Source organism: Populus alba, chromosome 17 (genome assembly GCF_005239225.2).
Source record: "Populus alba chromosome 17, ASM523922v2, whole genome shotgun sequence".
NCBI classification, from domain to species: Eukaryota; Viridiplantae; Streptophyta; class Magnoliopsida; order Malpighiales; family Salicaceae; genus Populus; species Populus alba.
In genome coordinates this window covers 10355137-10369543 of record NC_133300.1, presented here as the reverse complement: position 1 = coordinate 10369543, position 14407 = coordinate 10355137, and the positions used below count along the sequence as shown (strand labels likewise).

Here is a 14407-nt window from a genome sequence, read left to right as displayed (position 1 = left end):
ATGAATAATAATAATAAAAATTGTTAACAATTAACTAAAAAAAGAGCTTTCAACATTCAATTAATGAAGTCAAATCTCCAATTAAATTAAATGCTAAAGGATGAAAATAAAAAGGCATGAACTTAAAAAAAGAAAAAAAACCAAATTAAATCCAAGCTAATCTTCTAAACCTAGATTAGTTTTTAAAATTCATAATTCATGAAATTTCAGACTCAGACTCAATTAAGAAGCTTAATTCCTAATTAATTCAATGTTAGAAGATGAAATTGAAAAAAGATTATCAAATTAAAAAATAACAATAAAAAAATAAGGACAAAATCTCTTATAAAAAATGGAGGATGGAATTGTAAATTATTATTTTTTTAAAATCATCTTAAAAAAATAAATTGCAATAAAAAAATGGGGAACAAATCAGATCAGACAAATAAAAAAAATTAAAGGATGATGAAATTTTTAAAAAAATCAATCATGTAAATTAATTAAAATAAAGAATCACAATTAAAAGAACATGGATCAAATCTGAAGAAAAAAAACAAATTGAGGGGCTATTGTGAAAAGTTTGAAGGTCAGGCATGGAAATTGAAGAGGATAGAGAAAAGAAGGGAAAAAGTAAAGAAAAGCCAACAAGCACTAAATCAAAAGAAATCAAGCTATACTTGTTGTCTAGAGCTACTTGGGTAGAGACCGCTGAATTTGGACAGACCAAGGCTAGAATATGGACTCTAGGGATGAAGTGTAGTTTTTGTGATTTTGATGATCGCAAACCATAATAGTTTTGCCACTAAATCTATATGATGTGCAAGTGAAATTGACTGATGAAGAACAATTGGGCCTTCAGTGAAAAACTCGTGCAAAGCCCAAGAAAAGCTCATTCTCAACTCAAGTCCAAAAGCATAACCTTTACAGTCTAAGCCCAGTTAAATAAAATCAACCCAAGTCAATAAAGGCATACTACCAAGCTAGACAGATACAGGTTTGAAAACTAGAGCAAAGAACATAATAAGAAGAAAGAAAAGAAGAGGATATGATTAGTTTCATATATAGAAAGGAAATATTGCACGAAGAAAAAGAGTGTACATGTTGACGTATATAAAATCAATACCAACTTAAAAGGAAGGTCTCGGGTTAATACTAGTGATGAGAAAAACCACCAGCTTATCCAGAGATTGTGAAGGTTTGATTTGCAAGCTAAATTGAAGGACTTGGGGTCATCAAGGCAAGAATCATGGAGGATAAGAAATGACTAGAAACTAGTGTATACAATACACGCTAGGTGCTTGTAAAATGCACCAAACGAGAAAAAAACAAATCGAGACATAGAAAAAGAGCTGTTAAATAGTTGTCTTTAAAAATAATTGGGCATATTAGAAGTTGATCTTACACGATTACAAGGAAAAAAGTTTGTAAGATTACAAATAGAAATCAAGCAATCAATAAAAATCTTAGGGCCATCCCTAAGGACTGGACTACCTGTGGTTTTGTGGGGAACTAGTATAAAATTCATGTGTGCATTTTCTACTTTTGCTTTTCTTATTAATTGATGCATATCTTGTTCTTGTTTGTTATTGATTTCTGAAGTTAAGAAATTAATCCTTCCAATATCACATTGAAGTAAATCTGTTAACTTAGGATTATTGTGAATAAAGAATTTGAGATAATTTTTACTGTCAACAAATTCACCCTCACTTTTTGGTTGCTTTCTTAGTCAGAGCCTTGGTGCTAAGACTTTGAGATAATTTGCTTTCTTATTTTTTGATTTAATGATCTTGAGTTTGATCCATGACATCTGTAGCCACTAGACTTTTGAAAGGACAATCCACAAACAAACCACCTTTTTTTATTATGGAATGAACTACAACTAATGTAAGGCTTGGATGAGAATATTCAACTAATAAATTGATTATAAGTCGTGGAAAGTGGCTGCAAATGGTCCATATATTCCTGTCAAGATAATGGAAAGTAAAATTGTGGTTAAAGCTGTAGATGATTGAGATGATAAGGATCTCAAAAGAGTACAGTTGAATGCTAAAGCTAATAGTTTATTCTATAATGCTTTTAAGTGTCAATGAGTATAATAGAATTAGCGCACGTGAAACTGTTAAAGAAATTTGGCATAAATTGGAAATAACACGTGAAAGATCCCCACAAGTAAAAGAATCAAAGATAGATAGATTCATGCATCAATTTGAAACTTTTAAAATGCAAGAACATGAAAGCATTTTAGACATGATGACACGCTTTACATATCACAAATTCATTAAAGTAATCAGGAAAAAACTTTTCTAACATTAAACTAGTGAGAAAAACACTTACAAGTCTACTGAAATCAGAGGAGCCAAAGGTGACTGCCATTGTCAAAGCTAAGGATTGACAAATTACATGGGTCCTTAACCACCCATGAAATGATACTTCATGGCGATGATGAAGAAATAACAAGGAAGAATAAAGAAGTTGCACTTAAGAGCAGTTATAAGTTAAATTCTGAGAGTGAAAGTAGCAGTGAAGATGAAGACATGGCTTTGCTAATGAAACAATTTAAAAATTTATAAAAAAAGAAGAAAAAGTCTGGTAAGAAAACACTTGGTAATGATTTTAATCAAGATTCTATATTTTTTTTAATTGCAATAAACCAGGACATTATGATTCTAAGTGTGTAAGTGCTAGAAAAGGACAAACATCAAATTTAAATAAATTTTTCAAGAAGGCAAGAAAGAAAGTCGTGATGGATAAAACATGAAATGATGATGAGTCAAACAAATAGGAAGAGATTTTTGGAGAATATGTAAACAAATGTTTAATGGCTAAGGATAACTATGAATAAGAGGATGAGGAAAGAAGAGGATGAGGTATATGCTAATTTACAAAAGAACTTTAAGAAATATTTGAAGAAATATATCATGCTTAATAAACAGATTGCATCTATGGATAAGGAACTAAAACTCTAGAAAAAGAAAAATGAAAATTTTATTGAGAAAAATAGTGATTTAAGAATTGAAAATGATAGTTTAAGAGAAACTTTTAGCATTACATAATGAAAAGGAGAAGTTGACATTGGATATAAAACAAATATCTAAATATGTTGTTTCTGAAAATGAATTTGAAAAACTTCAAAAGGAGAACATTGATTTACAATCCAAAATAAAGGATCATGAAAAAACTCTTTTAAAATTCATTAAGGAAAGAAACAATTTTGAAAAACCACGTGGATCTCAAATTAAACTTATATTCATTAAAAGTATGAGCATAGGCATACAAAAAGTTACTTGCCATTTTTACAACCAATAAGGACATTACATGCTAGTTGTACTCTTAAAAACCATACATATCATATTAGTTTGATTCGACTAGTCAAAGTTACATGGGTGGTAAAATGAAGTATACCTATTGTTATGTTTATGCCTAACCAAGCTGGACCCAAAATAATTTGTGTATCAAAATCGAGTAAATTTGTGAAATTGCACTATTGCATAAAGCATGAAAAGAGGACAAATACCTAGAACCTAGTTATGTGATAAAGGGTACAGAGTAATTTTTAAATCTTCATACCATGCTATTCAATGTATAAAAGATAACAATGTCCAATTTATTGGTTATAGACATGAAAATCTATATGTAATTGATCTTGATGATGTTGATTCATTTCTGAAACATGTTTGTCTGCATTTTGCAATAATGCTTTTCTATGGCATAAGAGGTTAGGACATTCAAGCATGAATGTTATATAAAAAATAAATAAACTAAATCTAATTAAAGGTATTCCAGAATTGTCTTTTGTTAACAATAAAATATATGATGCTTGTATACATGGAAAACAAACTAAAGTGTCTTTCAAAAGTAAGAATGTAGTCCACATCTAGACCTTTAAAATTGCTGCATCTTGACCTGTTTGGACCCATACACATTGCTAGTTTAAGAAGAAAAAGGTATGCATTAGTAGTAGTAGATGATTATTTAAGGTTTTCATGGACTTTATTCTTGGCACATAAAAACCATGCATGTGAGGCATTTATCAGATTTTCAAATAAAATTCAAAATGAAAAACATGTCTATTGTGAGCATCAGATCAGATAATGGAGGAGAGTTTGAAAACAATGAATATGCATCTTTTGATGATTAACAAGGCATACATCACTCTTTTACAACCCCTATAACCCCTCAGTAAAATGGAGTTGTGGAAAGGAAGAATAGGAATTTACAATAAATGGTTAGAACTCTCTTACTTTTGTGTAAAAGCTGTAAATACAACCTCTTATGTCCTAAACAGAGTCTATAATAGGTCTATTATCAAGAAAACTCCACATGAGCTCTGGAAAGGTAAAAAACCTAATGTAGCATATTTTCATGTCTTTGGCTGCAAGTGCTCTATGCTAAACAATGATAACTTAAGCAAATTTGAATCTAAGATAGATGAAGGAATACAAGATATTCCTCTATAAGTAAGGCATAAAGGATATACAATAAGAGGATTAGTTGTAAAAGAGTCAATACTTGTAATCCTTGACGAATCTCACATTTTGTCCATAAAAAAATGGATAATGATTTAGGTAATTTGCTTGAAGCTGAACCACTGGAAACCAATAAAGAAGCTGAAACTACAAACTTCACCAAACTAGAAAGCAACCCCACCAGTTTTAAACTTCCAAAGGAATGGAACTTCTCCAAGAATCATCTTGAGCAACAAATTATCAGTGATTTTGAACAAGGGACTCAAACAAAAGTTGTGATTAGGAATGAAGTAAATAATATGGCCGTGATTAGGAATGAAGTAAATAATATGGCCCTTCTTTCTCAACTAGAGCCCAAAAAATTTGAAAAAGCTCTTATTGATGAAAACTGGATAGAAGCTATGCAAGAAGAACTATTGTAATTTGAAGAAAATAAGGTTTGGAATCTTGTACCTAGACTTGAAAATAAACTTGTTATAGGCGTTGAATGGATTTTTCAAAACAAATATGATGAAAATGGTATCATAATTAGACATGAAGTTATATTAGTAGCTCAACGTTATCGATAAGAGGAGGGAATAAATTTTGATGATTCTATTGCACTGATAACTAGGTTATAATCAATTAGAATGTTATGTGCTTTTGCAACATAAAAAAACATGAAGTTATTTCAAATGGGTGTTAAATCAATATTTTTAAATGGTTTTCTAAATGAAGAAGTGTTTGTTGAACAATCTCCAGGCTTTGGAAAATTTGATTTTAAAAACCATATTTACAAGTTATCTAAAGCCTTGTATGGTTTAAAATAGGCTCCTAGAGCTTGGTATGAAAGGCTAAGTGGTTTTCTAATAGAAGAACTGACATTACTCTTTTCATAATTTTCTAAAGCCTGGTATGATCAAGATTTCATACTCGTAGAAATCTATGTTGATGACATAATTTCTGGTGCCTCAAATGAAATTTCGTGTAGAAACTTTGCTAACAGTATGTAAGAGGAGTTTGGAATGAGCTTTATAGGAGAGCTAAACTATTTTCTTGGTCTAACCTTAAAACAAACTAAAGATGGCATATTCATTTATCAATCAAAGTATACTCTGAATCTATTGAAATGATAGGACTTTGAGAACTTAAGATTCCAACACACACTTATGTCAAGTTTCATAAAGCCAAATCGAGATGAAAAAGGTATGATCAAGTCTTTGTTGTATTTAACAAGAAGCAAGCCTAATGTAATGTATAGTGCGTGCATGCATATTTTCAATCTAATCCTAAGGAAAGTCATATAGTTGCTGTTAAAAGGATTTTCAAATACTTAAATGGTACTACTAAACTTTGTCTATGGTATCCAAAATCTATTGGTTTTGAATTGATAGGCTATGTGATTGTCTTAGGTAAGGTTTGTCATCATTAAAAAAGGGAGGTTGTAGTCCCTGTGATTTGATGATCACAAACCATACTATTTTTGCTAATAAATCTACAAGTTGTGCATGTGAAATTGTATGATGAAGAATAATTGGGCCTTCAGTGAAAAATCTTGCAAAGCCCAAGAAAGGCTCATTATCAGCTCAAGTCCATAAACAAAAACCTTACATTACCAAATTAGACATATATAGGTTTGAAAACTAGAGCAAATAACAAAATAAGACGAAAAAGGAAAGAAAAGGATATGATCAGTTTCATACATGGAAAGGCAATAATGCATGAAAAAGAAGAATAGACATGTCAACGAATATAAAATTAAGACCAACTCAAAAGAAAGATCTTATGTCAACACTAGTGATGAGAAAAACCATCATCCTATTCAGAGATTGTGAAGGATTTGACAAGATAAATTGAAGGATTTGAGGTCATCAAGGCAAGAATCATGGAGGATAAAAAAATGACTAGAAAGGAGTGTATATAATGAAATGCACCGATGGACCCTGTGAAAAGATCATCTTAATCTTACCTTTAAGAATAAAGCCAATGATGTTTTGTGAGAAGGGTAAAATTGTCAGTGCATTGTTCCAATTCATAGTATGAATTTGGGTGAATAGTGGTTTTGCCATAAGAATTAGATTATGTTAAATAAATACTTCCAATTTCCTACTAGAAAGGCATTTATTAGCTCATTTCCCCCTTCTAATCTACCCTTAAATAAATAACACTTTGGGGATGAATGACAGTTGAAGGACAATTAAAGCATATTGTGAGAGGGCATAACATGATTGATAGTTGAGGTTGTAAAGAAATGGACTCTTTCCATTGGAAGCTAAATGGATACACATAAAAAAGAGAGAAGGAACATAGGGCTGCCTGGCATGGCTATCCTCAACTTCAATAAATTGTTGTCAAGACTACCTTAACCGAACTAAACAAATTATAGGAACTCCTCATGGACCAAAACTCTGTAATATCCATGTTTATCTTGTAACTACTCCTTCAACACTAGTCGTTCACTTCTATAGAAAAAGTGGAGATGATCATAATTTTAATACTCCTGTAGTTTATGAAAATTTTCATTTTAGTTATGTGACAAATCCCAATTAAAGAGATAAGAGATGAAGATGAAGAAGAAGGCAATACAGGCAATGGTCTGAGAATCTCAAAAAGAATTTTTAGGTATTTATTTGCTGAATCAATCTCCATGATCTCATATAATAACAGATGGTGACAAGTGTCTTAGAGTGCATTACAGCTGGCTTCCACAACTTAAATCAACTGACAAGGTCAATAGACTGGGTCACTTTGGGTTGCTTGATTTTCACAATTTTCAATTCAAATCACTTGAGTTTAGCTGTATAAAAAAAATTTAATATCAGAATAGAGTAAGAAGTATTTTTCTTTAAAGTCAAGTCCTTGGAGGCCCAATAACCTTAAATTGGTTACCAAAATTTCCTTTTTGTTTCTATCATGTCCTTATTAGTGTTAATCAAATCCATTATTTAATAAAATTCTATTCAATTTCAATCATTTACTTACAAAAGTATAAACAAACCATTAACTTGTTACAATCGGTATTAGAGCCACTTTCCATAGCAGAGGACACTAGGATGCCTTAACTTTTAGAGACAGTGGCTAGCATGAAAAATCAGCTGGAACAACAACAAGCAGCTTAATAAAGGTGATGGAGGAATTAATTTAACAACTACAATAAATATTTGCAAAGGAAAATAATTTTGCCAAAGTTCAAGGCAAGAGACCCATTAGTTTGTCCCCAAACACACCTATTAGATTAGTAAATGGTCACAACATGCTACAGTTTGAACCCAGGTTCGAACCACATGCTTATCAACAATTGAAATTAAGATTTGTGAAATTGAATTTTCCCATATTTAATGGGAAAACCCTATGAAATGAATTTATAAGGCTAACCATTACTTTGAAACCCAAGACAGGTTATTTATGGCAAATTTTCATATGGAGGGAAATGCCATTGCATGGTTTTAAAAAATAAAGGAGTCTAGGGTTATAACTAGTCGGAAAACTTTTGTTAAGGCTTTGCAAGTTTGGTTTGGGCCATCATCTCATGATGACTCCATGGAAACTTTGATCAACTTTAAACATGTTTCTTTTGTATAACAATATAAGACCTAATTTAAATAATGTCTAATTAGTTAAAAGGACAATCATATTCCCTGAACTGTTTTATATGTGGATTAAAGGAGGAGGTAAAAGTAGGGGTTAAGATGCTGAACCCTTAGAATTTAGTTGTTGCGTAGGGAACTTACATAGGCTCAACTCAAGTAAAATAGGTAGAAGGGCCTTTATTTTAAATGCAATGGAAAATGAATTACGAACCATAAATGTAGCAGACCAAAACTTTTTATAATTAAAGATATCTCTTTATACAATGTTAGGAAGTCCTAATTCTATGACCATGATAATTATGGTTATTATTAATAATCAATCCATTTTGGCTCTTGTGGATATGGCTAGTACTCATATATTTTCCATCCAAAGATGGCTAAAGGGACATGGATTCAGGTGGAAGAACACAAACTTGTATCTACCGAAATTTTTCTAGAATCTCCCCTATACTAGGAGGTTTCAAGTTATCGACATATAACCTGTTTACACTTCTAATATCCCGCATCTCACAACTCAATCACGATCAAATTATCTTGGGTCTCAACCCCACAAACATCATCAACATCTTAACCACAATATTTATAACATACATTGAACAACAAATATTTTTATTAAGGGATAAATGACATAAACACACATACATGGAATATGGTTATATGAATTATAGAGTTAAGTTTATCTATTCAAGTTTAAACATTAATTATACAAATGTTTCAATGTTTACAAAATAAAGGTAAACCTCTCTAGTCTATATAACAAAAGTGAACAAAAGCTAAAATCTACTCTTGTCGTGCATGCGATGGTTCTGAAAACAAAATACATATTATTGAAACATGAATACCGCAATAAATATAGTAACACAATTATCTAATAATTTAAAAAAGTAGGCATGCATTCTTATTCTATTCACTTCTTCCTTTTGTTTCCATCGAAACTCTTCCCCATTCAATTACTAAACTGTTTCGTTTTTCATTTTCAATTTCCATTCAAGATTCTATAAAATCAACCATTTCTATTTCTACCTATCACATTATCGATACCGATTTCATTAGTATCATCATCACCCCATAGGCGTCAATGCATAACAATCCCTTTACTCGGGACCCTAACATACACTAAATGTAAGCTAGTCGATGCATGATGATCCCCAAACTTGGGATCCTAACATACACTAAATGTATGCTAGTCCATGCCCTATATCACACTTCTCATATTTTCTATGTCAACAATAATTCCATCACTTGACGATTCACACAGGGGTCATTCACCTTGAACAAACATACATTTGGGATACCATCCGAACTAACAACATTATTACATAAACTTTTATCTTTTAACATAATATCCAACATTCGCTAATACACATCAAATTAATAACATATTAAATCATTAAATTTAACTATGTGGCTTAGGTGTGGATCATTTTCTTGCATTAGAAGCTCTACTGGTGCTCCACCGCCGCCACTACACCATCCTTGTGGTCCTTTCTGTAATCACAGGCATATCTCATAAATTATCCTTATTCAAAATAATTTTCATAATAACCATATTAACAGTTAATATAGGTCTTGCTTTCAATTATTTTTTCCTTTATATCTTATGTTTTTGTCATTTTACACATTAACATCGTCATTTTTTGTCTGACCATAGTTATCATTACAAAATTTCATTTTTTTACATGGCTCATTTCTTTTTGGAAACTAAAATGTAATATTACACGTTCCCCGAAGGGAAGGGACTCAATCCCTACCCTTAACACGTCTAGATGGTTGTTGTAAGGACTTTTTGAATTTACAAACAGAGAGCGCACTTCGACTTGTACTCAAATTTTTAACAATATCTAGAGTTCTAGAACTTCGTGTCAAGGGAGGTTTGTCTCGTGAGAAAGCTAAGACATAGAGCTACAAGTCCGTTGAAGGGAGGAGAACCCAGTTCTGTCTCTAAAACACTCAAAATTACTCATCAACGAACCAAACTTGCTGTCCTACAAGGTATGTCATAACTCGGTCTGGGTTGGTGACCCATAACTAGAGTTTCATAGCTCCAAATCAAGCAAGACTAATTTCTATAGTTAGTCAACATCCAAAACTATAATTTCTATGCAAAAAAACAGATCTTAATTCCTTTATCTTCCTACTCGAATGTGCTTCGAGAATCAGGAGACGAATTTGTCCAGATTTATCAACGTTTTCATTTACACATCGCATTCGCATAAAAAACAACATATTATCATAAATCTAACAAGGAGAACCACAATTTCCTCCTTTTTTTCTCTTTGCGCTTTATATGGTTGGCTACCTTTTATTTAGTTACCCATACATTTCCTTTGATAAATCTTCATGATTTCATGCCCCTAATCACATATAACACATGAATTAACTCAATTCTCACAATTAATACCAAAATATTATGAAAGTAAAATGTTTTAACACAAAATAAACATAAATCAAACATCATCTCCATCATTAACATAAAAATAAGGATCTTGATCTTGTGGTGGTATGTAGGGAAAGTCATCAACTAGACATTCTAATAGTTGATCATTTCCACCAAGCTCAATATTCTCTTCATCAAAACATGTCTCTTCATCCTCTAAAGTCAAAGTAGACAAAGGTGCTTCTATAGTCTCCCAACTTATATCATCTCCATCAAGAAGGCTAGGTTCTTCACAAATCCATTCATTCAATAGGTCAATATTATCGAGGCTAATGGGATCTAAAGCATCTCTTGTTTTGCTCAAATTCCTACAAAAAACAACATGAATATAAACCACATATATATTAGTGATAAATTTAGTTTTAAAAAATTAATATCATTGTTAATAAAAATAGTAATAATCATTTTCAATATTATTATTAATATGATAATATCAATATTTTACCTCTGTTGAATCCTCAAATTATAACGAACAAATACTAGATCACTGAATCTCTTGTGCTCTAGCCTATTGCGCCTTTTAGAATGAATGAATTCAAATATACTTCAATTTCTTTCACACCCAGTTGCACTACAACATTGACTAAGAATTCGAATTGCAAACTTTTGAAGTTCTTGAGTGTCATTGCCAAATTGCTCCCACCATGCAACTAGATAAGACAAAAGTTTAATAAATTAGATATTATAAATACAAAACGATATTATATTTAAAAAACATAATGTTATTACCTGGATTTAACTTTTCTCTTTGACGAATAGCTAGAGGCATGCCAAAATCACCAGTTGCTTTCTTATACTCCTCAAGTTGGCCACTAATTAAATCTTGAGTGTCACAATCAGGGACCAATCTAGTAATTGTGTTAAGCAAACCTCGAGTAACCTCCTTTTGTTTTGAAAAAGAAGGCCTAAAATAGATTTCAGGATTAAGAAAACAACCTGCTGCATGTAATGGACTATGAAGTTGCTTATCCCATCTAGCATCAATTACTCGAATATATGGTCCATATTAAGATACTTTATTTTTCAACCTTGTCTTGATAGCTTCTTTTGCTTTATCCATTGCCTCGTATAAATAACCCATTGATGGTTTTTCTTCACTATCTGCTAACCGAAGAACTCGCACTAAAGGTTCACTAACTTTGACTATATGTTCACATCGAGGCCAAAAGTCTTTATCTTGTAAAATTATGGCAGTTATTTCCTTTCCAACTTTACTTTTACCATGACTTGATTCTACCCATTTCATGCAATTAAACATTTGTCGAAGCTCTTTCTTAAACTTAAGCAAATATTGGATGCTTAAAAAATGGGTAGCAAGCCTTGTAATGCCAGGACGACATAGATCATTTCCATTAGTAAAGTCTTTCCTCATCAAAGCTAAAACCCATGCCTGATTATATATAAATTTGGTTATGTTTCTTGCCTTCTTAATGGTTTCATCAATCATCGAAAAATATCTTGGATCAGAAATATTTTCTAACATCAAATCAATGCAATGGGCAGCACAAGGAGACCAAAAGAAAGTGTCATACCTTTGTTGTAAAGCCTTCCCAGCAGCCTTGAATGCATACTCATTATCACTAACAAATTGGATAATATTTTCTTGCCCCACTTCTTTGACAACTTCATCAAACATTTCAAGCAATGTCTCTTTATCTTTTCGAAGACCCGAAGTGTCAACTGACTTCAAGAATATGGTACCTCTTGGAGAATAAGCAAGAAAATTCACAATTGGGACATTCCTTCTATTTGACCACCCATCTGCCATAATGGAGCATCCATAAAGTTTCCAATCAGCCTTGATTTCAAAGAGATATTCATGGACATCATGAACTATGATGGTCCTTTAAAACCAGGTCCCATTGATGCTATGACGTCTATCATTGGTTGATAATAATATAATTTAGCACCATTAAATGGTACATTAACATCATACCACCATCTTGCTATGACCTTCCTTGCATTATGCTCCTTCTTTTTAGAATCCATCGCACTTTTAATGCTAGGTTGTGAATTTGGGGTATTTCGTGGAACGAATAAAGTCGTCTTTTTTCTATTTGCACTTGTGCCTTGCATTGTCAATCTCTTACTTGCTTGTGAACCGATATCACTTGAAGTTGGATTTACACTATCACCCTCTTCGACTTCATCATTGGAAAGTGATTGAGAATTTCCAATATCAATTCTAAGTCTCTTTCTTTTCTCTTTCTCCATTGTCAAGTCCTCTATCAATTGCTTCATTTTCCATTTCACATCTGGAGGAACCTTTTTACAAGCTTCAACTTGGCCCTTAATACCAGCAAGGTGATACTTCAAACGAGTAATACCACCACCATTGATCCTTTTGCTACAATGAACACATATACATGAGTTCTTTGCACCAACAACCACTTGCCCATGAGCCCATGCTGGATCATCTGATCTTGCTGGAGCTGAAGCCATAGAAGAACCACCACTTGATGAGTTTTCAGCCATGTAATTTGATCTGAAAACAAAAATAAAACACAATTAATTTCAGCTATTATAATTTACATCAATGTGATTTTTAAAGTAAAATGGATGGTAATAATACCAATAACTTAAAATGAAAAGAATGACATTTCTCAAGATACCATGTTGATTTACAAATTTCTTTGAATGGATTGTTCAACGAATCACTGCTAATTATTAAGATAATCCTGGTATGATTAATAGTATCAAATTTCTAAAAAAATGCACTCGTTCTAGAGGTTTAAGATTCGGGTCTCCTTTTTGTAAATATATATTGTGAGCAGTGCACTTTCATTGTTTTCTCCTGGTATGACTATTTATTGTTTTCTTGCTCCTGAGTGTGTGTGTGTGTTGTATATATATATATATATATATATATATATATATAAAGCATGTATTTTCACATAATCTAACCAGCCAGCAATTCGTTGAACAATCCATTCAAAGAAATTGGTTTTCTATGCTAAAATATTTTTTCAGATGGCATATCCTTTTCTTTTATCTAACATCATATTCCACACCACCTAAGTCCTAAACAGTGGATTCATTGTAGTAAGCTATCTCTTAATTTGATTTATCCAATAAAAAATATATACTTTTGTAGAAATCAAAGCCATTTATCATAAAAGACAACTTTCTAAAGTGTTTAGTCCTTTGAATTTATGGCAAGCCTGAGACTATTAACATTCCAGCAGTGTAAGTTAACAAAACTAAGTTCATGCTTTTTTCATTTATAATTTGAACTTGTACAGAGAAAACAGATCACACCTTAGCTCTACAGACTGCAGAGACAATTATTTGAGAAAGGAACGGATGGCCACAATTATTGTCACCGATGCAACTACTTGGAAAGCTCATTTCCTCTCCTACTGAGTCTCCACGTTTCTATCAACTTAAATATAATATGCATGCCCACAAATATCTATATATACTGGACTAACATAACCGGATAACACCACCTCGTACCAGCCTATATCGATCATTAATTCCCTCAAACCTCAGCTAACTTAGCTGGAACTATAGATGGAAGAGAGAAACACTGCTAGCCATGATGGTATAAGTTCTATCTATTGAGGGGTACGAAAGAGGAAATGGGGCAAATGGGTGTCAGAGAATAAGAGATACCTAGCCAAATCCAAGCCATTAACGAGTCACACTTGGCTTCACCACAGATGTGGATGCAAATGTCAGGGATAACAATGCCAGAAGAGTCCATGATGTACTCCTCCATTGACGTCAGAGAGGAGGAGAAGGAGTGGGACAACAAGCAAACAGACTTTGCACTAATATAATTATATACGTAATTGCTTTTGACGTATACTCGGCTTTATATATATAGACTTTGACCTGTATATTCCATGTATTTGTGATTTTTAACTAAGGAATTATTCTAGTAAAAGAAGTGTAAGTTTTCTGCCTGGTCGCTGGTTAACTGTCGAGAATTTATAAATATTTAATTAGCAAAC

The 14407-nt window shown here is 32.2% G+C and overlaps 1 protein-coding gene across 1 annotated transcript; it reads right to left on the bottom strand.

The window, feature by feature from the left end:
• Window positions 1–10461: 10461 nt before the first annotated feature.
• LOC140954781 (uncharacterized) lies at window positions 10462–14172 on the bottom strand. The gene is made up of 6 exons (XM_073405536.1): window positions 14099–14172; window positions 12375–12936; window positions 11984–12249; window positions 11181–11356; window positions 11014–11101; window positions 10462–10759 (listed from the first exon to the last, which is right to left on the bottom strand). The coding sequence occupies exons 1-6, from the start codon at window positions 14170–14172 to the stop codon at window positions 10462–10464; spliced, it is 1464 nt and encodes a 487-aa protein (XP_073261637.1).
• Window positions 14173–14407: the final 235 nt, after the last annotated feature.